Here is a 26079-nt window from a genome sequence, read left to right as displayed (position 1 = left end):
CCAACAGAGAGGAAAGATTAACAGTGTAAGCGGAAAGATTAGTTGCAAGGAAGAGTTCAAGTACATTGGAGATCTCTCCAAGGCAGTCAGGGATACGGGTAGGGTGCTGTACAAGCTGTTCTAGGTCATTAAGGATAGAAAAAAATGTAACCTTGATCACCAGGTGGATCAGTGAAAGGAGAGAAGAGCCAAAGGTGGTGGTGAACATTGAAATCTCCTAGAATGGGGATTTCAGAGAAAGGAGAAATGGAAAGACTGTGATCGATCGAAGAAGTAAGATAGTCGAAGAATTTTTCATAGTCAGTAGAATTAGGAGATAAGTAAACAGCACAGATATATTTAGTCAGAGAACGACAGGAAAGCCGAAGCCAGAGAGTGGAGAATTCAGAAGAATCAAGTTCAGGAACACGAGAGCAAGATAAGTCGTTGCGTGCATACAGCATACACAACAGCCACCTTTGGTTTTGAAATGAGTATAGAGAAAGTAGGAGGATACAGAAAAGGGTTTGCTATCAGTTGACTCAGACAGCTGAGTTTCAGACAGGAAGGGGGGTGAGGTTTAGAAGAGGAGAGGTAATGCTCAACAGAGAGAAAGTTTGAGGAAAGGCCGAGAATATTGCAGAAATGAAGAAGTGAGTCAGACAGTGGTTCCAGGTCGCTCGTTGAGTCGTCACCGGGAGAGGGGCAGATGGAGGGGGCATTTATGGTCTCCCCCCACCCCCGGAGACTCCGAGGCTTGGTTATTAGTCGCCATTTTTGTTTTCGAATTTTGAAAAGGAAGTTTAGTGTGTACTATGCCTGTAGTTTGGTGTTGACAGTGAGAGACTTATATTGCAGAGCATGCTGGCCTACTCTCTGTGTTACTGAAACACTGAAAAAGTTCTGAAAGGAGGATGGTCAGGAACTAGTCCCGAGGGCTGATGAACAGGGAGCTCCAGCTCTCCCTGTCATCAGCTTTCCATCCACCTTGGGAGTACTGCCCTGCTCGACTGATGCTGCAGTCTACTCCTATAAAACACCACCAAACAACACCAAATGCTCATAAGCATCATCCCATGGTCATAGCTCTAAGCAAAATCACATGGTCATAGTTCTAAGCAACATCTCATTGTCATAAACACCGCCTAATGGCCATAGACACTCATTGTTATCAACACCAACAAATTACCAGTATTATAAACATTACCACACATACATACCATCTTACGATAATAAACACCAACACATGTCCATGGTCATACGCATGTCATAAAACACTACCACATAGCCACTGACACTACCACATGGTCATAAACACCAACACATGGCCATACATACAACCAAATAGTCATAAACACCACTATATGATCCAGTGAACAAGCATTTGGCCATAAGCACCACCACATGGTCGTATATACGACTTCGTGATCATAAACACAATCACGTGGACATAAACAATACAACAATACCGTATGATCATGAGACACCACAGCATAAACACACCATACTTCCATAAAGCACCACCTCATGTCATATCACATCACATTGTTGCTTTAATAACCACATGGTCATAAGGAACACCACATAGATAAGGCTATAACATGACATGTCATGGTCACGAATACCATCAGATGATCACAAACGCCACCACTTGGTCATAACACATGACCACATGATCCTATAACACCACCACGTGTCCATGGTCATAAACCCATGATCATGGTCATAAAAAAACCACCTCATGGTCACAACCACCACCACAAGGCCATAGAACAATACCGCACATTCAGAGGCATCAATGGTAAAAGCACATGCATATATATATATATATATATATATATATATATATATATATATATATATATATATATATATATATATATATATTTATATGTATGTATTTTGATGTGATTTTTTTTTTTTTTTTTTTTTTGGTTACGAAACATACCAGTTAACATTATTAGTTTTCAAGCGTGCCGGTCGTTGTTATTGTTCGGTCCACACAATTAAACATTAGTCAGTTGAAGAAACAAATATGCAGATGAATGAGGCAGGAAGCTGTCACTTGCAAAGTGGCGAGCGACTAACGCTTGGGATTTCTGACATTTTAAATAAGTAGTGAAAGTGGAAAGGCATATTTATGAACTGACAAGGAACAGAAACTAACTTTTTGATGTTTTTTTTTTTTTATGCGAGGAAGAAGGAACCAAAGGCCATGAGCCCGCAGTAACAGTTCCCTCCAAGAGAAAAACAAAATACAAGAGAGAGCCAAATTCAAGATCCAATCATTTCCAGATGCCTGGACACACTGCGTTTGAAAGACCGGAGATCATAGGAAGCGGGAAATACAGACAGAGGGAGACAGTTCCAGAGTTGACCTGTTGCATAAATGAAGGATTGGGAGTAACGGTTAACTCTTGCATTAGAGAGTTGGACAGAAAAGGGATGAGAGTTTGCTGCTAGACGGGTGCTACGCGTCCGTTGTAGGGGTGGAGGAATGCATGCAGACAGTTCAGAGGAGCAGTGACCATTGAAGTAGCGATAGAAAAGAGATAAAGATACAACAGTGTGGCGAAGAGACAAAGGTTGAAGGGAGTCAGTAAGAGGAGGAGAGTTAATGAGGCGAAAAGCCTTTGACTTCACCCTATTGAGAAGAGCTGTATGTGGGGAGCCTCCCCACACATGAGAGTTGTACTCCAATCAGGGGCAGATAAAACCCCTGTATAGAGTCACCAATTGTGCAGGGGTAAAGAAGGATCGGAGTCGGCTTAGCACACCTAATCTCTTGGAAGCCGATTATACAAGAGATGTAATATGATCTTTCCAAGATAAGTCCCGAGTAAATGAAACCCCAAGCATGTTCAAGGATGATGCAGGATTAAGCTGAATATTTATTAAACATTAGTGGGTATACCTGTGAAAGGTTTTGTCGGGTTGATAGGTGCAAAAACTGAGTCTTTGATGCATTAAAAACAACAAGATTATTTTTACCCCAGTTAGAGATACGAGCCAAGTCAGACATTAAGTGTGCCATAGCTTCATCCCTTGTTTGTTGAAGTAACTGCTGAGATGGACGTTGCGGGAATCAAATGGAAAGGTGAAGGGTGGAGTCATCAGCGTACGAGTGGATAGGGTAAGATGTGCAGCTTAGAAGGTCATTGATCAATAAAAGGAAGAGAGCTGGTGATAGGACAGAGCCCTGAGGAACACCACTGTTAATAGATCTAGAAGAACGATGGCTGTCTACAACAGCGGCTATAGAACGACCAGAAAGGAAGCTAGAGATGAATGCACAGATAGGAGGATAGAAACCATAAGAGGGCAGTTTGGAAATTAAAAATTTATGTCAGACTCGATCGAAAGCCTTAGAGATGTCAAATGCAATGGCAAAGCTTTCACCAAAGTTCCGAAAGGAGGATGACCAGGAGTCTGAAAGGTAGGTGAGAAGATCGCCAGTGGAGCGTCCCTGACGGAACCCATACTGACGATCAGAAAGAAGGTTATGATAGGAAAGATGCTTTAAAATTTTTCTATTAAGAACAGACTCGAAAACTTTTGAAATACAAGACGATAGATAGAGGGTTGGGAATGGTCACCCTTCTTTGGGACTGGCTGAATGAGAGCAAACTTCCAGCAAAAAGGAAAGGTACAAGTTGACAGACAAAGGCGAAAGAGTTTGCCTAGGCAGGGTGTAAGCACAGAATCACAGTTCTTGAGAACAACAGGAGGGACTCCATCAGGTCCATATGCCTTATTAGTATTGAGGCCTGTGACAGCAGAAATTACATCAGCTGAAGACATTTTAATGTCAGCCATGAAGAAGTCAGAGGGGGGAAGTGATGGAGGAACAGCACCGGAATCGTCTAAGGTAGAATTGGAGGAGAAAGTCTGAGCGAAGAGATCTGCTTTATCAGTAGAAGAAATAGCTACAGAGCCATCAGAGTAGAAAAGAGGAGAGAAGGATGATGAGGTAAAGTTGTTAGAAAGATTTTTGGCAAGGTGCCAGAAGGAGCGGGAAGAATTCGAGTTGGAGAGTTGAGAGCACTTAGTACTGATGAAAATATTTTTAGCAGAGCGAAGAACAGACTTAGTATGATTCCGGGCAGAAACGTATAAAAGATGTGATTCAGGGGTGGGTTGGCTCCGGTACCTTTTATAGGCCCTCTCCTTGTTGCGGACAGCATTAGAACAAGCGTGATTAAACCAAGGCTTTCGTGCATTAGTCAAAGGATATGAGAAAGGAATGTATGCTTCCATGCCCGAGAGAATAACCTCTGTAATGCGCAAGGCACACCCAGATGGCTCCCGGCCATGGAAGTAATAATCATTCCAGGGAAAATCAAAGAAGTACTGCCTGAGGGTCTCCCAATCCACAGCTCCAAAGTGCCACAGACGACATTTCTTTGGAGGGTCCGCAGGCCATACCGGAGCGAAAGGACAGGTTAAGGTGATAAGGTTGTGATTGGAGGAGCTCAATGGAGAGAAAAGATTAACAGTGTAAGCGGAAGGATTAGTTGTAAGGAAGGGGTCAAGTATGTTGGAGCTCTCTCCAAGGCGGTCAGGGATATGGGTAGGGTGCTGTACAAGCTGCTCTAGGTCATTAAGAATAGAAAAGGTGTAGGCTTGTTCACCAGGTGGATCAGTGAAAGGAGAGGAGAGCCAAGGGTGGTGGCGAACATTGAAATCTCCTAGAATGGAGATTTCAGAGAAAAGAGAAATGGATAGAATGTATTCCATCGTAGAAGTAAGATAGTCAAAGAATTTTTGATAGTCAGTAGAATTAGGAGATAAGTAAACAGCACAGATATATTTAGTCAGAGAATGACAGGAAAGCCGAAGCCGGAGTGTAGAGAATTCAGAAGAATCAAGTTCAGGAACACGAGAGCAAGATAAGTTGTTGCATATATATACACAACAGCCACCTTTGGCTTTGAAATGAGTATAGAGAAAGTAGGAGGATACAGAAAAGGCTCTGCTGTCAGTTGCCTCAGACAGCTGAGTCTCAGTTAGAAAAAGCAGGTGAGGTTTAGAGAAGGAGAGGTGGTGCTCAACAGAGCGAAAGTTAGAGGAGAGGCCACGAATGTTGCAGAAATGAAGAAGAGAGTCAGACAGTGGTTCCAGGCGTCTTGAGTCGTCACCGGGAGAGGGGCAGAAGGTGGGGGCATTTTTGGTCCCCCCCCCTGGGGACTCCGAGGCTATGTTTTTCGATGCCATTTTTTCTTTTTAAATTTTGAAAAGGAAGTGTGGTGTGTACTGTGCATGTAGTTTGGTGTTGATAGTTAGAGAAACTTGTACTGGAGAGCGTGCTGGCCTACTCTCTGTGTTACTGAGACACTGAAAAAGTTCACCAAAGGGGTATGGTCGGGACCTAGTCCCGAGGGCTGATGAAACGGGAGCTCCAGCTCTCCCTGTCGTCAGCTTTCCATCCACCTTGGGAGTACTGCCCTGCTCGACTGGGCGTGGGGGATGGAGATGGGAGTAGGGAGGGAAGGGGTGGTGGGAGGGTGAGGGTTAGGAGTGGTAGGTGGGGGTGGGGATATTGGGGGGACGGTGGGAGGAGTTGGGGGCAGTGAGGGTTTGGTGTGGGGTGGTGGGGGTGGTGGGGGGAGGGTGGGGGAGGGGTGGGGAGTGAGGGTGGGGGTGGGTGGCGGGTGGTGTGTGTGTGTGGTGGTAGGGGGCTGGGATGGGTAGGGAGGGTTTGGGGGGATGGGGGGGTGTAACCGCATATGCAGACACCCGTCTTTTTGGCTCTAGTACCCTTGGGCAGCATATGTGGACACCTGTCTTTTGGCCCTAGTACCCTTCGACAGCATATGCGGACACCTGTCTTTTAGGAGTCAATAAATGGTACAAATTGGACTGGGGAGTAGTAGTAGTAGTTGTTGTTCCCTAGGCAGTCTGGCCGAACAGCCCCGAGTCCCTAAGGAAGGCCATGGCCGAGACTGGGCTTTCCCACAGAGCTCTCATATAGTGTATGTTGTGTTGGTGGCGTAGGTGATTGTGTGCAATGCAGTCTTCCATAATGTGCTTAATAGTATGGGGTGCTGTGTTACATCCTGGACAGGCATCAGCGATGGAATCATCCAGCCTCTTCTAGTAACTTAAGAGGACTGGATGGTGCCCACATCTCAGCCTGGCCAGGTGGACCCTGTCCTCACGAGGGAGATAGGATTCAGAAGGGTGGATATCAGGAGGCCGTGCATGCAGCTGTATGTTGTCTTTAAGTGACTGAATGGAGCAGTGAGTGATTTGAGTATGGCTATGGTTCTGGAGGCTGGTCTGAGGCGGGCAAGGGGAGAGAGATGCCAGTATCTGTGTATGATATCGTGTGCTGGGTGTCGTTTTGATGTTCCATGATGTGTATGAATTTGCTGCCGTGCAGTGTAGTGGATGGTCTGGGTTTGTGGAGGCTGCAGCAGGAATTTGAGTGCCTCTCATGTCTAGGCGATCCTTGACTTTGAGGACTTTGGTTTCTTGATGGAGGTGGTCTGTGAGTGTAGTAGCTGTGCAGCCCGTGATTATTTTTAGGGCCTTGTTCTGTATGGTCTGTAGAGTGTTATAGTGTGTTTTAGTAAGGTTAGGAGCCCAAGTAGGGCTTGTATATTTCATCATTGAACATATATATATTGTTTGTATACTGTGGTGGTGGCTTCTTTGTTGTGACCGAACTTTGTATGGGCAAGTGACATCAGGGCATTGAGTCTTGATGCCATTTTATTTCTAATGTTTGTGATGTGTTAAATGACATTGATGTATTGTATGTTACACCAAGGATTTGTGTGTGTGTGTGTGTGTGTGTGTGTGTGTGTGTGTGGTAGGGGAGTGTTGTTTGTGGTGAGGTGTGGGATGTGACTGTGTTCTGCTGTCCAGTTTGTGAGAAGGGTAGTGTAGATTTGGCTGGGGCTATTTTGAGCCTGTTTGTGGTGAACCATTCGTGTATTGTGTTGAGGTAAGGTTGGAGGATGTGTACAGCTGTGTTTGCATTTTGGTGTGTACATTTAAGTGTTATATCATCTGCATAGGAAGCTATGTGTATCTGTTGTGTGTGGGGTGTGGGTATGTCGTGCATGTATAGGTTAAAGAGAGTAGGGGACAAAACAGATCCTTGGGGGACGCCATTTGTGAAGTTTCTGATGTTTGAAGACTGACCGGCAAATGTTACAAGTAGTTTGCCAACCATCTTTTTGTGTTATTGTGCATGTTTGTGTTGAGTATTTTGTTTGTAAGGTTGTGGTGGGGGGATGCTATAAAAAGCTTTGCTGATGTCTAGTGTGACTAGTGTTTGTAACCATTTGTAATATGTAGTGTGTAAGTATCGTATGTAAGTAGTTGTAAGTAGGATCCAAGTAGGGCGCCACTGAGCGCTTGTTATCGCTTGCTATGTCTGGCTTGATTCAAACTTTGCTGAACCATGAGTTTTGTGGCCACACCACCACCAAGCCGGTGAGAGTCGGGCAGTTAGCAACGGGCTGGGTTTGGACATGGGTAGTTTTCACGGCTGCTGTGTGAATATATAAGGCGGTGCTTAATATGGTATCAGAAAACTACCCGAGACTTTGACTTCACCTACGACTGGGGTCAAGGGGCATTAACGAACCTTAACATTTGGTGGAAAGCGAGTGGAATAACAGTGATTTCACGTCTTCTGTGGGCAGTCTTGGCTGTGTCTATTTTCCCACGCTGCTGTTCTTCCCACGACGACACACAGTCTATCTCTGCTCCAGCCTCCAGCCCTTTTTGCAGTCTTGGTGCGGAATCATCCTAGCAGCTTTGATGTGGTTTTGGGATTTTCCTTCACGCCAACACCCCACCTACCACCACACCACTACAGCCACGTAAGCCTCCACCATTACCCTCATTACCTGCCTTCGCCTGCCAGTGCTGTGTGATCTGTTCCATTATCACGCTGTATGGGTTAGTTTCAGCCCCCACGAACTCCAACCCAGACCCCACTCCAGGAAGTAGCCCCGAACCGCCGCCCCATGCCGTTACGTCATCGTTCCCCCATCCACCACACAGACCGACGTCACCCAGGGAGCGTGGCCACTCACACCGAGCTACGTCACAGTCTCCTTCTCCTATCAGCTTCTAGTTCTGCCCACTGCTTAGCTGCCGCCCAGTGACGTCACGAACACCTCCGCCCAATCAACGCTGGCGAGCTTCACTGAACATCAAGCGGAACACACATTACTACAAGTATTTTTCTATCTGAATTTTCATGCATTTTCTCATTCCATCACATTAATCGACTCCTTTTTACAGAGAAGCCAAGCAGTCTCTATAGATTGTGATATTTTCACCATTTACTCTTATCCATTCATTGCATTTTTGTCCCTCATTTTTCATTCACTCAGAATTTGTCCTTCACTCACTCCTGCTTCATCCCATGTTCTCCCAGTTATACTCATGCTCAGCTGTAAATAACGCATTGATTTACACTCATAGTCAGTATATATATCATTTCTTCATATATTATAAATATTTTTAATTATTCATTCCTTCATTTATTCATCCATTTTTTCATTTATTTTCATTTACTTACTTCCTCGTCTATTAATGTCCTTTTTTAAAAGGGTAGATCTCTCCCCTATTGAATCTGATAGTGACACAGATGACCCTGTATGTGGTGATAATGTAACTCTTCGTAGTGGCAGATCTTATAGTAAACAAACCGTAAGTTCCCTACCTGTTTCTACTACGACTACTTCTGTTACTCCTCCCACACCTACAACCACCTATGGTAACCCTACTACTCCTACCCTAAATCCAGATATATCAACACCAGATACTCTATCATCTTCTCCAACTGATTCTCTTGAAGCCACTCAGCCTTCTCCACAGCCTTTATCCTTCCCTTCTGCTACACATACACCACCACTAAACACGACACACACCACACCGCCACGACACTTCCTTCCACACACCGTCTCAGTTTACTACTGTGCCTACTTCCTCACCTCGTGGTCTCACCCTCTTCCTATGATGTCGAATCAGAAACCTCCACCTCCCCAGTCCATATTTTTGAATAACGTTAACAGACCCATATTTACAGGAGAGGATAGTACAGCTTCCATTTACGACTTCCTCAGAGAGGTCGAAAATGACATTCGTAATCGGCAAATCACAACTGAACCCTTGAAAGTTTCTTATCTGATGGGTCGACTGCATCAGGGCAGGTCACTAATAGGAGCCGCTATTCGTGCGGGGCACTTCGAAGATTGCCAAATGTTTGATGCGTGTCACCAACAGTTAATTCAGCTTTGTTGCCAACATTCCAATGCTGCATCTCTTATAGGGTGGACCGACCTTCTCAAGCAAATGGAGGAAGACATGAAGGTACCTCCCCAACATGCAAAGATAATTGAGGCAGCCGCCACTATGAGGGCGACGAGTTCTGAGCTGCGCCAGTTGTTCCATGGTACTCAATAGGTAGCCGAAATTAATGGAGTGATTATGGTTTCACTAAATAATTTTGCAGATTTGTTCGGTTACTTTAGATTTCTTAACTGGCTTTCTGACAACCAAAAACAAATTGCACTACAACTTGGCTTTAACCCCGGAGACAAAATAGTTAACATCTCCAAGGCCATAATAGAAAGGTTAGGATCAGACATCACTCGCCAGGCTGGTTCTTACACGTCAGCCTCTCACTCTGCAGGTGGTACTGCGAGAGTACTACACACCAGCATTACTTCATCTGATTCCTCTCGTTCACGGCCAACTGCAAAAACCAAACCTAGTAATCGGTCTCACTCACACTATCGCTCACCATCTAGCAGTCTTGACAAATCAACTGTGCGACAAAGCAAACAATCCTCAATTATGTGCTGCGACTGTGGTAATGAAAGTCATTGAGAGTCTAGCTGTGCACGCAAAGAAAGACGTTTCCACTCACGGGAACGACAGCGCACACCCTCACGGTCCCGTCGTCTAACATGCAAATATCACAAGAATAGCACAACTCACTCCACTGACGAGTGTCGTTACCTTAAGAGCCGTCAGTCGGGGGAAGAGGAGTGCTCGGATTGGAGAAATGTAACCTAATAGCGGAAGATCCGCCGGTGTCTGAAAATAAGGTACCGGTAACAGAAAATCAACTCCCCATTTGCCAGGTAGGACCTATAACATCTTTAGGCTTAGTCATTCTAGGATGGAGCGAAGGGGTACAAAGCTCTTTCTTTATGGACACCGGATCTATGGTAAATCTGATCTCAGATACCTCTTTAAACAACATTAGGAAAACAACTAAAAGAGTTGGACTCCTCGAACCACCTGACATTCGCCTATGCGGCGTGGATGGCTCAGAAATTCAGGTCAAAGGAAAGATCACACTAGAAGTACAACTTGATAAAACCTTAAGACCTTTGACGTGGAGTTTCATGTCACTAATGATCTTAAATATCCAGCGGACACTCTCATTGACTTTTCGACTATGGCTCAAGAAGCTATTGCTCTCCTCCCTTCTTCTCGTACCATAGACATCAATGGTTTCCCAATATCTAGCATGGAATGTCCACGTCCGGTACTTTCCCAAACAAACTCAGTTATTTACTCTCACGTGATTCCAACATTACTCGAGAGTAAACAGGTACGCACACCGTTACCTGAACAGCCAAGTACACTACCATCTAGTACTACACCCTCTGAGCATTCAACTGTGGATCGTATCAACTCCTCTAACAGTGGCACATTTGCCGACTCAGACACGTCTCATTTAACTACCTCAGATAGTGTGAATGATGTTTTACAACACGCAGAGACAAGGCATGCAGTAACAAATCAGTGCACAGTTTTGTTGCCGCATAAATTTATCAAAGTCTCTGTTCATGTTGTGGGTGCAAAAGCAGGAGAGGATGTACTAACCTTACCTGAGACGTGTTGTGTGAATGGCTTAGCTTATGAGTCGGCGTTGTGTACGGTGCTAGAGGATGGTTTATGCTACTTGTACTTAGCCAACCGTACTAATGCTCCACTTAAATTACGAACGGGAACACAGATTATTCTTGGTATACCCAGCGGCCGTACGTGTGTGCCAAGATTTCCCACGCTCTGTTGCCGATGTGTGCTCAGTTACTCAGTCCACCGACTTTCCATCTAGTCTCGAATCTCATGTGAAACAGAGTGATTACCCAGAATACAGAAGTCACTTACTTAATCTCTTGCGAGACTATCACGAAGTCGTAGCCCTACCCGGTGAGAATATGGGCAAGACAGATTTAATAAAGTGTCAAATTACATTACAGCCCGGAGCTCAGCCAGTATATATTCCTGCCTACCGTTTACCACACAGCCAACGTCAACAAGCTGATCGTCTTATTCAGGACATGTTGGATAATGAGGTCATTGAACACTCTGATAGTCTGGTTCCAAAGAAAGGTGGTGAGTTACGACCAGTGATAGATTACAGACGCGTGAATGCACTGACTGTCCCGGACAGATTTCCAGTTCCTGTACTTGCTAATTTGCTGGAATCCTTAGGCGAAAACAATTGTGTTTCTTCCTCTCTAGATCTTTTAAGTGGTTACTGGCAAGTGGAAATGGAAGAATCACCTCATCCTATCACTGCCTTCAGTACTCCATCCGGGTATTACCAATTCCGTAGACTTCCATTCGGTTTGAGAAATGCACCATCAGCGTTCATGCGGCTAATTCATACAGTTTTCGCCGGCATGATAGGTCACCCAGTTTTTGCTTATCTAGATGATGTCATAATCTCTAGTCACTCGGTGGAGGAACACTTAGAAAAATTGGCCGAAGTGTTCACTAGACTCAGACAAGCTGGACTTAAGATCAAACTATCAAAGTGTGACTTTTTACGTAAGGAACTCCAATTCCTAGGACATGTTGTTGACGCTCATGGAATTCATACATCAGATGACAAGGTCAAAGCTGTGACAAATTTCCCAACTCCAACCAACACCGATGCTGTATGCAGTTTCCTCGGTCTTAGTGGCTATTACCGAAGATTTATTAAAGGGTACGCCCAGATAGCTGCGCCTTTAACAAAATTGCTAAAGAAGAATGCGTCTTTTGTGTTGGCTGATGAACAGGCAACCACATCTACAACACTGAAAAATGCCCTAGCACAATCCCCGGTTTTGGCATTCCCTAATTATTATTCTAAACCATTTCTTCTCTGTACTGTTGCTTTCAGAGTAGGCCTAGGTGCCGTTCTCATGCAATATGACTCCGAAGGGAAGAAACGTGTCATTGCCTATGCCAGCCGTGTGTTAAACTCCGCGGAAAAGAATTACAGTGTCACTCACTGGGAAGCCCTTGTTGTGGTCTGGTCTCTAAAACATTTCCGCGACATCATCCATGGTTATCCTGTTCACATCCAAACAGACCATCTTCCCTTATGTGATCTGTTTCGGGGGCGTAACCTTACCGGTCGACTTGCACGTTGGGCAGTCACTGTGAATTACTATAATCCGACATTCGGATACGTTCCTGGGAAGTCCAATGTCGTAGCCGATTCCCTCTCGCGGCATGTAGCCACAGTCTCAACCGTTTGCGATGTAAACTTCGCGTTCAGTTATGACACACTACATAGGTTCCAGCGTGTGGACCCTATATGGTCACAGGTCATATATTTTCTAGTCAGGCGATGATTCTTCCCTGCCAAAGTTACCAGTCCCTGTATCTGATTTCTTCCTCAACAATGAATTGCTCTATAAACACTCAGCACTGGAAGGTAACAACATACCTCATCACGAAGTTAAGCAACTAGTCATTCCAACAAACTTAATTCCTGCTGCCCTTCATTTAATCCACGACTCCCCTCATGCATCACACCTTGGCAAAGACAGAAGGTTACGGCAAGCACGTCTGTCATATTATTGGCCCACTATGCGAAAGGATATAGAAGCGCACTGCGATGCATGTTTATCATGTGCCCGTCATAAGGGAACAACCTGTCAACCTGATCCTATATTGCAGTACCCAGTACCATCAAAACCTTGGCAAACTGTCTCTCTTGATCTTCTGAAGTTGCCTCGTACAGAATCTGGCTTCGTCTATCTATTAGTGGTAGTCGATCATTTCTCTAGATTTATCTTAGCTCCATTGCGTGAAAAATCTGCTAACGCAGTGGTACATGCCTTTATTAATTCAGTAATTTGCCCTTTCACAACACCAGAAGTGATTTTAACTGATAACGGGTCAGAGTTCAATAATTCAGTACTGGAAGAAATTTGTCTTCGATACGGAATTAAGAAATGCAATATAGTGGCCCATCATCCAGCCTCGAATGGCCTAGTAGAGTGCCAGAATAGGAAGATATTGGAGAGTGCGTCACACAGTGGGAGATCAAACTTCCACCTGGGACGAGTGGATTCCGCAGGTAGCTGCTTCAATTAATTCATCGATCAATAAGTCAATTGGTGAAACACCATTCTTTGTCATCTATGGCTTTGACAAAAGACTACCTTATTCACTGTCGCAATCCAAACCGAATCCGATCTACAACTACGATAACTACGTGCGAGTCCACTTATCCACTTCCAGAAAATTCATAAATACGTTCAGGATAATCTGGCCCTTACAAATGAGGAGATGGTACGTAACCAGTATGCCGCTACCACAGATGTTACCACCCAAGTAGGTGACTTAGTTTTTGCCCTAAATCATGACAGAGATTCAAAACTAAACGGTGAATTCTTGGGTCCCTTCCATGTTATATCTCGTAAAGATAATAAATTCGAATTAAGAGATCCGTACAAGGCAAAGACGACATGGGTGCATGCAGATGATCTCAAACGTGCATCAAAACGCATAGTCTTGGAGGAGCCACTAAGAGAGACCACATCTCCACAACAAACTCCTACTCAACCTTCTTCCTCTTCTCTAAGTCCTCCTTCTGACACTACTATTCAACATTCCCCTACTGTTGATAACTATCGTGCCAGATTGCGTTCTGCCACTAAGTCTCTTGCATAACGCTATCGTCTCACACTGTCGATGCCATCTGCATTAACATCACCTCTAACATCAACTCATTTTATAAGAAAGATGCTGTGGGTCTACGTGCTGGCTGTGCTGACTCTGGTCGGGTCTGGATCGGGTGAGGACGATGGTGCCGTACGGCCCGGGGCCTTGGTTGGCGCAGGAGGCGAGGTAATGGTAGTGAAGGATGTAGTCTCCTTGCGCTACGACCTAAAGCAGCTGACCGCCCTGGCCATCGCCCTGCCTGATTTTGCACGTCAGCTAGAGGACCTGCAGGGACTCCTGTCAGATATTAAAAATCAGCATCCCACAGACACATTTTGGTACCCACTCTACCTACCCATCTGCTGGAAGTTAGATTATCTTCATTTTCAGTTCAACCATCTCCAAGATTCCTTCCCTAACCGAACGCCTGTGGGCCGCTCACGAGTGAAACGTGGACTTTTTGATCTTGGAGGAGAAATTCTGAGGGGATTATTTGGTGTAGCGACTGCCCGTGACCCTTCTGGATTTAAGAAAGACTTATTTCAATTAGAAAATGCTCTAGAGTCCCAGGAAAAGGTGTTAAATGTTCAACATTCTATGCTACAAGAGATGACACACCATTTAAATGATGTTACAAATACCTTAAATAATTTTACGTCTATTCTTAAGCGTGAAGTATCGACGGTAAATATCGTATCAGAGTTGATGTATGTAAAATTACATGTAGATAATTTGCAGGTTTCTCTGGACTCTCTTGTCTCCCAAGTTGCTAGCCTAATTCGTATTTTAGGCAGTGCTGTTGATAGTCGTGTCACTCTAGATTTAGTACCTCTCTCTGACCTTCGATCTACCTTGGAATGGGCTCACTCAACCTTCGGCTTGTCTCCTGTGATTTCATTTTCCTCTTTAGAACACTACTACCCAATCCTAGAGGCCACATTCCTTACTAAATAATTGTTCATATCCCTCTTCGTTCTTCCATCACATTCTATCTCATTCACATCATTCCTTTTTCCTTCTGGTACAATAACTCCCTGGTACAAGCCTGTCTCTTCAGAGTACTTTCTTCTCTCCCGTGATCATCTCCATATTGCCTTCATCTCCTCAAGTGACCTCGGTAGATGTGCCCTTCTCACACCCAACGCTCGAGTTTGTGCTGCGTACCTCCTAACAATTTTTCCTGGCAGCGTTGCTCCTTGCGAATCTTCCTTAATCCGTAACTTCTCAGTACAACCTGTCTGTACCTTTGTTCCGGCCCCCAAAAAGCCAGGCACACCATGCTCGTCTAAATCACATCCGCTATTTCTTCTTTAGTGTCTCAACTCCTGTCAGTCTTATTTGTCCAGGAACCCCTGTACGTTCACTATCAGCAGTTGGTTTATATAAGGCCCCTGATTACTGTACAGTAAAGTCTGAGTCTGTAATAGCCCATGCTACACATTATCGCTTCGCACTTCGTTCCCACAAATATGACATCTTCAAACCTATTAATACTACCTTTCATCTACCAACAGACAATCTTTCCATCACGTCAGACAACCTACGTATGTTGAACTTTCTGAATCTGTCTAATTTCATTATGAACCAGTTCTCTTCAGCTTTTAACCGCTTCTGGGTACATCCAGTCTTTGTATTTCCTCCAGTGGTCTTATGTCTTCTAGGTTTTATTGCAATTGTATGTATCCTGTACTGCTGTTGTCAAGAGAATGGACAAAAGGTTACATGAGATCCGTGTAGCAACGAGGTTAGTGCGACAACCAAAAGACCTGGAAACTGGCAGTTCTAAGTAACACTCATTATGATTGGTGAAGATGTGAAGATCATACTGAAGAAAAGAAACGACAAGAAATCCCGGTGCAAAATTGAAATTTGAGCTACTGGAAACAAAATGTAATAATATTCCTTTAATTAGTACACAGTGAGTGAAGGGTATGAAAACTGGTGAAATAAAAATGAGATAAGAGAAGTGAATATCTGATAGTGCATTCTATGTAAGATAAACTGGAGTGTATAAAGTGGTGCATTCTGTTACAATATTTCTCATAAAGGTATCATTGTGATTACTAGTACTTACTATGTGTATATATAGATATTAATACATCCATTTGTAAGTTGACCAAACCTATATGTATGCTCTCACTATGCTTGTCATATACGTTGTGCCTGGTTAATTCGTGGCCTATACCACGATAGTGCATTATTTACATTCTAATTTTGCATTTATTAGTCCATATAACCTTCTCTACCTTTCCAACATGGCCATGTACTGTAAATATATTAAGCCCTTCTTACATCCAGCTTCTTGAATTATGTAGTATTATCCCATTTATTATTATTCTCCCATGTAGTCCCGGTTGACTGTATACTCTATCCACTTGCATTCTTGCCATATTATGACTTAATGCCTCCACCACTGTGTCAGGAGACACACTTTTTAATGCGGGGGGAAATTGTTTGTAACCATTTGTAATAATATGTAGTGTGTAAGTATCGTATGTAAGTAGTTGTAAGTAGGATCCAAGTAGGGCACCACTGAGAGCTTGTTATCGCTTGCTATGTCTGTGAGCGCTTGCTATGTCTGGCCTGATTCAAACTTTGCTGAACCATGAGTTTTGTGGCCACACCACCACCAAGCCGGTGAGAGTCGGGCAGTTAGCAACGGGCTGGGTTTGGACACGGGTAGTTTTCACGGCTGCTGTGTGAAGATATAAGGCGGTGCTTAATATAGTATCAGAAAACTACCCGAGACTTTGACTTGGGCATTAACGAACCTTAACATTAGGAGTGTTCTGTGAGGTGGCCTGGCTGAATTCATGCCATCAAAAATTCTCTGTGTATGGTTTGTAAGAAGAGTGTTTGTGAAGTGTAGTGGCCTAAAGCCATGTTGTGTTTGGGCTAGGGGGATGTGACATGTGACTAGTTGTAGTGCCAGTCGTTCAGTGACTCTAGAGGGGGTGCAGAGGAGTGTGATGGGGCAGTGTGAGGAATGTAACTTGGGGTCTTTGTTGGGTTTAGGGATAGTGATGATAATGCCATGCTTCCAAATGTTGGGTATTATGTTGTGTGTAGCTGTAGTTTTATATGTTGGTGAGTGCTTGTATGCCTTGTGCTCCTATGTGTTTAAGGTGAATGTTGCTTATGTTGTCTGGTCCACAGGCAGATGAGTGCTTAAGGTTGCTAATGATGTGCCCCTCACGGGGCCCCAGTACCTGGACTGGGGAGTAGTGACCAACGTTGTACCACATGGTCAATATTCGGTCCCTTATTATTTTAATAGATATATACGGTCCCTTATTATTTTAATAGATATATAGATTATCTAGAATTAGGAATCACTAGCAGTATTAGCAGATTTGCTGATGACATAAAAATGGGACATATCATTAACTCAACTGAAGACTGTATTAACTTTCAAAAAGACCTCAATATATTGTACAGGTGGCCTAAATATTTACAAATGGAAATTAACGTTAAAAAATGTAAAGTACTTGCCGTAGCCAAGACCATTAGCAATACTAAATACAACTTAGATGATACAGAAATTAATCAATCAAAATGCGAGAAAGACCTAGGATTCATGGATAGTAAAGACCTTAAACCTAAGCAACAGAGTATTAATGTGAGAAATAAAGCAAACAGGGACATCGGTTTCATTTCACAAAGCATGAACAATAGGACATCTAAAATAATATAACAACTTTACCTAGCATTAGTAAGGCTACATCTAGACTATGCCACGTAATTTTGGTGTCCATACTATAGAATGGACATCAGTTCATTAGAAAATGTAGAAAGAAGAATGATAAAAAAAGATACATGATCTTCGGAACCTTTACATATCACACAACGTACCCCACTACGTCACAGGGGTTGATACCAGCAAGGGCACACTGCCAGACAACCTTGCCCTTGCTACCTAGTGGCGAACCTTTTGAGGGGAGGCGTGACGAAGGCTTTGCCATCATAGATTGTGGGTCCGGGGTGAGGTAGGGCTCGAACCTGTGCTAGAGGGTACAGGGCGTTGTGGTTTCCAGCCTGCCACTTACTTCCAATAGAGAGCGGCCCGATCCTGGGAGTAGCGCCCCAGGAGGCTGCCCTATCAATGTGTGAATAATGGCTGGACTATCACTGTGCCAAGGCGTGCTTGGAGGGAGTCCCTGTAGCTGTCTTGGCAGGGTGCCTCGAGACCACTACCAGAGCCTAGGCTAGAGGTCGCAGATCCACTGCCTGGACCAGGGACTGAGCAGTGGGTGGGGCCTGTGGCATGTCTCTCCCCTTTATTATTTATACTGATTATGACCAAGTTGAAGAATTAAAATCAAAGCAGGCCTAAGGACACTAAGTTTCCCAGGAGGATCAGAGTGGTGTCGTGGAATGTGGGAGGTTTGAGGGGTAGAGCAGGGTAAGTGGTTGATGCGTTGAGTAAAAGGTGGGTGGATGTGGGATGTGTGCAAGAAGTCCGGTATAAAGTAGGGGTGGATTAGCCAGAAAGACAGCTTGGAGGGATTGTTATTTTAAGTTGTTTTGGCAGTGTAGGACAGATGGATGTGGTGGTGTGGGTGTGTTGGTTGGGGAGAAATGGTGGAATATATCATGAATGTTATGAGAGTAAGTGATAACAGTAGTGAAAATTTTGTTGGGGGAGGGGGGAATGGTTGCATTTATGCCGGCATATGCTCCACAGGCATGCTTGGATGAGGTAGAGAAGGAAAGATTTTGGGATGGATTAATACGTGTTGTTTGTGGTATAGGGGACGATGTAGGTGAATAAGCTCAAGGATAGGAAGAAATACATGGGGATATGCATATGGTACAACAAATGAAGAAGGGGAAAGGATACTCGAGTTTAGAGAGGCAATGACCATGACTGTGTGCAACACAGATTATAAGAAGAGCCAGTACTCCCAAGGTGGATGGAAACATGATGACAGGGAGAACTGGAGCTCCCGTTTCATCAGCCATCGGGATTAGTTCCTAATCATCCCCCTTTGCTGAACTTTTTCAATGTTTCAGTAACAGAGAGTAGGCCAGCATGCTCTCCAGAACAAGTTTCTCTAACTGTCAACACCAAAGAAGTGTAGTGTGTGCACAGTACACACTACACTTCCTTTTCAAATTAAAAAAGAAAAATGGCATTAATAAATCATGCCTCGGAGTCCCCAGGGGGGGGCCCATAAATTCCCCCACCATCTGCCCCTCTTCCAGAGACGACTCAGAGAGTTACCTGGAACCATTGCCTGACTCACTTCTTCATTTCTGGAACATTCGCGGCCTTTCCCCTAACTTGCTCTCTGTCAAACACCACCTCTCCTCCTCTAAACCTCTTCTTTTCTTGACAGAGACTCAGCTGTCTGAGGCAACTGACAGCAAGCCCATTTCTGTTTCCGCCTACTTTCTCTATACTCATTTCAAAGCCAAAGGTGACTGTTGTGTATATGTATGCAACGATTTATCTTGCTCTCGTGTTCCTGAACTTGATTCTTCTGAATTCTCAACCCTCTGGCTTCGGCTTTCTCGTCATTCTATGACTAAATATATCTGTGCTGTTTACTACTTATCTCCTAATTCTATTGAATATAAAAAATTCTTCGACCATCTTAATTCTACGATGGAATACATTCTATCCATTTCTCCTTTCTCTAAAATCTTCATTCTAGAAGATTTCAATGTTCACCACCACCTTTGGCTCTCCTCTCCTTTCACTGATCCACCAGGTGAACAAACCTACATCTTCTCTATCTTTAATGACCTAGAGTAGTTTGTACAGCACTCTATCCATATCCCTGACTGCCATGGAGAGAGCTCCAACATACTTGACCTCTTCCTTACAACTAATCATTCTGCTTACACTGTTAATCTTTCCTTTCCTTTGGGCCCCTCCGATCACAGCCTTATTACCTTAACCTGTCCTATTGCTCTGGTACGGCCTGTGGACCCTCCAAAGAAACGTCGTCTGTGGCACTTTGGAGCTGCAGATTGGGAGGCCTTCAGGCAGTACTTCTTTGATGTTCCTTGGAATTATTATTGCTTCCATGGCCGGGAGTCATCTGAGTGTGCCTTGCTCATTACGGAGGTTATTCTCTTGGGCATGGCAGCATACATTCCTTTCTCATATCCTTTGACTAATGCACGAAAGCCTTGGTTTAATCACACTTGTTCTAATGCTGTCCGCAACAAGGAGAGGGCCTATAAAAGGTACCGGAGCCAACCCACCGCTGAATCACATCTTTTATACGTTTCTGCCCGGAATCGTGCTAAGTCTGTTCTTCGCTTGCTAAAAATAATTTCATCCATACTAAATGCTCCAACTCGAATTCTTCCCGCTCCTTCTAGCACCTTGCCAAAAACCTTTCTAACAACTTTACCTCATCATCCTTCCCTCCTCTTTTCTACTCTGATGGTTCTGTAGCTATTTCTTCTACTGATGAAGCAGATCTCTTCGCTCAGACTTTCTCCTCCAATTCTATCTTAGACGATTCCGGTGCTGTTCCTCCATCATTTCCCCCCTCTGACTTCTTCATGGCTGACATTAAAATTTCTTTAGCTGATGTATTTTCTGCTGTCACAGGCCTCAATACTAATAAGGCATATGGGCCTGATGGAGTCCCTCCTGTTGTTCTCAAGAACTGTGCTTCTGTGCTTACACCCTGCCTATGCAAACTCTTTTGCCTTTGTCTGTCAACTTGTACCTTTCCTTCTTGCTGGAAGTTTGCTCTCATTCAGCCAGTCCCAAAGAAGGGGACCATTCCCAACCCTCTAACTATCGTCCAATTGCTTTAACATCCTGTATCTCAAAAGTTTTCGAGTCTGTTCTTAATAGAAAAATTTTAAAACATCTTTCCTTTCACAACCTTCTTTCTGATCATCAGTATGGGTTCCGTCAGGGACGCTCCAACGGCGATCTTCTCACCTACCTTTCAGACTCCTGGTCATCCTCCTTTCGGGACTTTGGCGAAAGCTTTGCCATTGCACTTGACATCTCTAAGGCTTTCGATCGAGTCTGGCATAAATCTTTAATTTCCAAACTGCCATCTTACGGTTTCTATCCTTCTATCTGTGCCTTCATCTCTAGCTTCCTTTCTGGTCGTTCTATAGCCGCTGTTGTAGACGGCCATCGTTCTTCTCCTAGATCTATTAACAGTGGTATTCCTCAGGTCTCTGTCCTATCACCAACTCTCTTCCTTTTATTCATCAATGACCTTCTAAGCTATACATCTAACTCTATCCACTCATACGCTGATGACTCCACCCAACACCTTTCCATTCGATTCCTGCAACGTCCATCTCAGCAGTTACTTCAACAAACAAGGGATGAGGCTATGGCACACCTAATGTCTAACTTGGCTCATATCTCAAACTGGGGTAAAAATAATCTTGTTGTTTTTAATGCATCAAAGACTCAGTTTTTGCAACTATCAACCCGACAAAATCTTCCACAGGTATACCCACTAATGTTTGATAATATTCAGCTTAATCCTGCATCATCCTTGAACATGCTTGGGGTTTCATTTACTCGGGACTTATCTTGGAAAGATCATATTACATCTCTTGTAAAATCTGCTTCCAAGAGATTAGGTGTGCTAAGCCGACTCCGTTCCTTCTTTACCCCTGCACAATTGTTGACTCTGTACAGGGGTTTTATCCGCCCCTGTGTAGAGTACAACTCTCATGTGTGGGGAGGCTCCCCACATACAGCTCTTCTCAATAGGGTGGAGTCAAAGGCTTTTTGCCTCATTAACTCTCTTCCTCTTACTGACTCCCTTCAACCTTTGTCTCTTCGCCGCACTGTTGCATCTTTATCTCTTTTCGATCGCTACTTCAATGGTCACTGCTCCTCTGAACTGTCTGCATGCATTCCTCCACCCCTACAAAGGATGCGTAGCACCCGTCTAGCAGCAAACTCTCATCCCTTTTCTGTCCAGCTCTCTAATGCAAGAGTTAACCGTTACTCCCAGTCCTTCATTCATGCAACAGGTCAACTCTGGAACTGTCTCCCTCTGTCTGTATTTCCTACTTCCTATGATCTCCAGTTTTTCAAACGCAGTGTGTCCAGGCATCTGGAAATGATTGGATCTTGAATTTGGCTCTCTCTTATATTTTGTTTTTCTCTTGGAAGGAATAGTTTTGTAGGCTCGTTGCCTTTGGTTCCTTCTTCCTCACATCAAAAAAAAAAAAAAATTCCTTATCTCATTCTAGTAGTTCAGAGGGGCATATATATATATATATATATATATATATATATATATATATATATATATATATATATATATATATATTAAACACGCATGCAGCAGAGAGGAGGATATGGAACACAGGAAGACTTAACTACCTGACATACCATAACCTCACTTCACTTCACTTCATCTGAACTTATATCCTATCCACAGTAAACCTATACAATGAATGTCAGTCTGCGGGACACTGTTTCACAATCAATTGTTTTAACAATCTACCACATTTAAAATTGCCGTTTCTCATGTTCACGTTATTCTCATATGTGCCAGAAATTAAGCATGATTCAGTCACATTTCTTTCACTGAAGCTTTTTGACCTTGCTACTATCCAAGAACCTGCCCAATCAGTGTAGTGATCACTGGATGCTTTGTGTTGAAATAAGCCACGACTCTGTTGGGCCGTTCTTGGAGTATTTCATGCTGTGATATCCTCTCTAAATCTGTTCCAGATTGTCTTGTATAGTTAGTTTTGTTTTAAAATCATTATTCACTAATGTCCCTGTTGAAGACGTGTTAACTTTCCTGCCAAAGGTTTTGGCTAACAATACTGATGGTATTCCCGCTGAAGGTGTCATGAAACTAACAATGTCTTAATAATTATCGCTCCGCCTTTACCAAGGTGGAGCGATGACATTTTTGTCCGTGTGTGTGTGTGTGTGTGTGTGTGTGTGTGTGTGTGTGTGTGTGTGTGTGTGTGTGTGTGTGTATCATTTCCCACTATATTTCATGAGCGGCTTGAGCTATTAACATGAAATCTTCAGGGTATCAAGATATGGCCAAAATCTTGGCCGAGTTCGAAAATGGGCACTCGGGGTTAAGGTCAAGGTCACCAAAATGACTGTCAAAGATCAACTAGTTTTTATCATCCGCCTTTAGCACCACTACATCTCGTGAACGGCTTTTAGCAATCAACATGAAACCTTCAGGGTATCAAGATATGGCCTAAATCTTGGACGAGTTCGAAAATGGGAGCTCGGTGTCAAGGTCAAGGTCACCAAAATGACTGCCAGAGGTCAACTAGTTTTTTTTTTTTATGTATATTGTCTTTTTGTGAAACTCAGTGACTGACTCCGTAGAGTTTTGCAAATTTTCTTCACATTTGGTTTGTAAGTACAGTAACTTGTAACTTGGCCAACAACATATTCTGGCGGGCGATTAACATTCGGCTCCCGAATGCTCTTCTTTCATTCATCTTTTGTTTTTGAGGGTAAACACTACACACAAAAGTCTGGTATCGCCATGGGTAATCCCCTTTCCCCTATGCTGGCAAATATTTACACGGAGTACTTTGAGAGTAATTTATATGCCTCGGTAAAGGAGAAAAACATAGTCTAGCACCGATACGTTGATGATATTCTATGCTTTTGGCCAAACAACCTTCTCATTGATGAATTTCTTCTTCAATAAAATCTTTAGCCCCATCCATAAAGTTTACTCAAAAAACTGGAATGGATAATAAAGTACCCTTCTTAGATGCAGAGGTCATCAAAGGTAAACGTGTTCTGAAGAGTAAGGTATACAAAAAAAAAAAAAAAAAAAAAAACTGCAAATATGTCCTATATGCATTATTATTCGAGTTATCTCCTTAATGTGAAAATATCTGTCTTCATACCTATGTACTTGAGAGAATACAGGGTTTCATACCCCGGATTTCTAAAAGAATAAATACAACTGATTCAGGGCATAGGAAAAATACTTAAATATCCACTCAGCCTACTAACTCAGTGTCATAATACAACAAGGAAACGCATTTGTGAAGGAAAAACTAATAGGCCAGAACACCAACTCAACCAAAAAACTGTTGTCCAACCTTTCCATGAAAATTTTCTTGATATTGTTCACATATTGAAAAAACTTAATGAACAGGTACATGTACCTTTTAAGTATGAGAACACCATCAAGAAAACGTTCATCAAGAATAGCCCAACACGCAAATCAGGTATTCCAAGCAAGATCTGTAATAAATCTTATATAGGACGATCTAGAAAAAGACTTGGAAAACTGATTCTCACAGCTTAAAATACTTTACGAACTGCCCAACAGAGTAGTGGCTTATTCCAACACAAAGCTTACAGTGATCACTACACTGATTGGGCAGGTTCTTGGATAGTAGCAAGGTCAAAAAGCTTCGATGAAAGAAATGTGACTGAATTATGATTAATTTCTGGTACATATGAGAATAATGTGAACATGAGTGACGACCATTTTAAATGTGATAGATTAACACAATTGTAAAGCAGTGTCCCCCAGACTAATATTCGTTGTATAGGTTTGCTATGGATAGGATATAAGCTCAGATGATGTGACGTCGTGGTATGTCAGGCGGCTAAAGAGTACAGGAGCGAAGCAACTCGTTTCCGAAAAACGTTAGTGAATGAAAGAAGGGCAGGGCCGCTCTCTTATCTAAAAATGAAGAAGGAAGACAATCCGGACAGGTGACCTACTGTATCCAAGGTTTCAAGTATGTGACGCAATAAGCCACCCAACCCCAAAGTAACCTAATCCAGTCTAACCTAACAACCAAATCCAACCCAATCTAATCAGACCTAACCCAACCCAGTCAAACCAGACTCAGCCTAACATAACTCTAATCCTACCAGTCCCAACCTGCCATGATTAAGAAGCGATGTGACTATGACCTAAATTTGATGAAATCATGAACTAACTATTACATCCATTACATATCCCTGTTGACCTTCCTCACTAGGATAATGTTCACTATATTATATTATTGCTACAACCCGACGATTCCTCAACTCAGGAGAGACTTTTTGTTTTTTTGAATTGGAAGAAATTCGGCACAGACTTCATAAATCTTTTCATCGCGAATGGCCTTCGATAAGTTGAATAAAATCGTACAGATGTAGCAAGAAAAAACTATGATTTTATTGTACTGAAAGAGTTTTAAAAAATTTACTAACTTTTCCTTTCTATTGTGATCTGTATTCTCGTTAGCACAGGAGGGCTCGTAGCACCTCATACTCATCGATATATTCTGCATATTACAACGGCCAAAAACAGTAACATAAAAATGTGCCATCAGGGTAAAAGAATGAATGCTCTCCTTTAGGTGATTTTTCCTGCACTGGCAGGGGCGGCCAGGGACACTGTTTGTCCCTAACTGTGCCACTCACTAACTAACTAAGCAGCTGCATCGTTTTTAAGAACGCCCTCCAGGCTTTATAGGGAGAGGGGAGTTAGGAAAACATATGATGCACAATGAGATACCTACACCCGAACCAAGTGTCAGGCAGGCTGGGACTTAGGAAGACCCAGCACACGCGGGTTGATGGACAACGCCGGTATGAAAGGTCGTGGTTTTAACTTATGAAAATGGCATTTTCCGCAGTAATAGACCTTCACAAGGGCCAGGTTTTAGGCAGGGGGAGTCTTCCCCGTCCCTTACAAGGGAATGGCTCCTGGGGGGACAACGTTATAGATGTTTATCTACGAATAAGAAATTTTGCACAGTGCTAACTCACTCGAACCAAATTTTATGCAAGCTGGGATCCCGAAGGGGATCCCACAGGGGAGCAACCCTAAGGGACTCACAGGCAGCACAAATGTTCATGGTCTTTTTTTTTTTTTTTTTTTTTTTTTTTTTTTTTTCAGGAAATGCAAGTTTTCACAGTGGTAGATCTCCACCTGGTCCAGAAATTAAGCAGGGTGGGACTCACATTCCTCCCACATGAGTCTGCCCCTGGTGGGGGAGGGCCTTTTGTTTTCGTAATATCGACCCAGTATGCATCAATAACATAAGATGAAGTATTCTTGATTTTATTCCGGCTGCCACCACACTGACCTATTCAGTTTATAAAGGACCATTATTGCTGAAAGGGTTAATGTAGGCTCAATCAAATCCCTCCTATTTGAAAAGTCGCTCCTAAGCTGAATAAAAACTCCTGAGGATAGCAAGGACGTGTGAAGCACGTCATGG

General features: G+C 43.4%; 1 protein-coding gene across 1 annotated transcript in view; it reads left to right on the top strand.

Annotated features, from left to right (window-relative positions):
- The first annotated feature begins 1698 nt into the window (after positions 1-1698).
- Positions 1699-26079, top strand: part of LOC145401993 (putative glucosylceramidase 4) — a 175090-nt gene continuing 150709 nt past the window's right edge. The window contains exons 1-2 of the mRNA XM_080274093.1: positions 1699-1780; positions 9275-9397. Coding sequence (XP_080130219.1) covers positions 1699-1780; positions 9275-9397 — 205 coding nt within the window. The remainder of the gene's footprint in view (positions 1781-9274; positions 9398-26079) is intronic.

Source organism: Coenobita brevimanus, chromosome 57 (genome assembly GCF_032717465.1).
Source record: "Coenobita brevimanus isolate Jiangsu-jjx chromosome 57, ASM3271746v2, whole genome shotgun sequence".
Classification (NCBI taxonomy): domain Eukaryota; kingdom Metazoa; phylum Arthropoda; class Malacostraca; order Decapoda; family Coenobitidae; genus Coenobita; species Coenobita brevimanus.
This window is presented reverse-complemented; position numbering and strand designations above follow the sequence as displayed.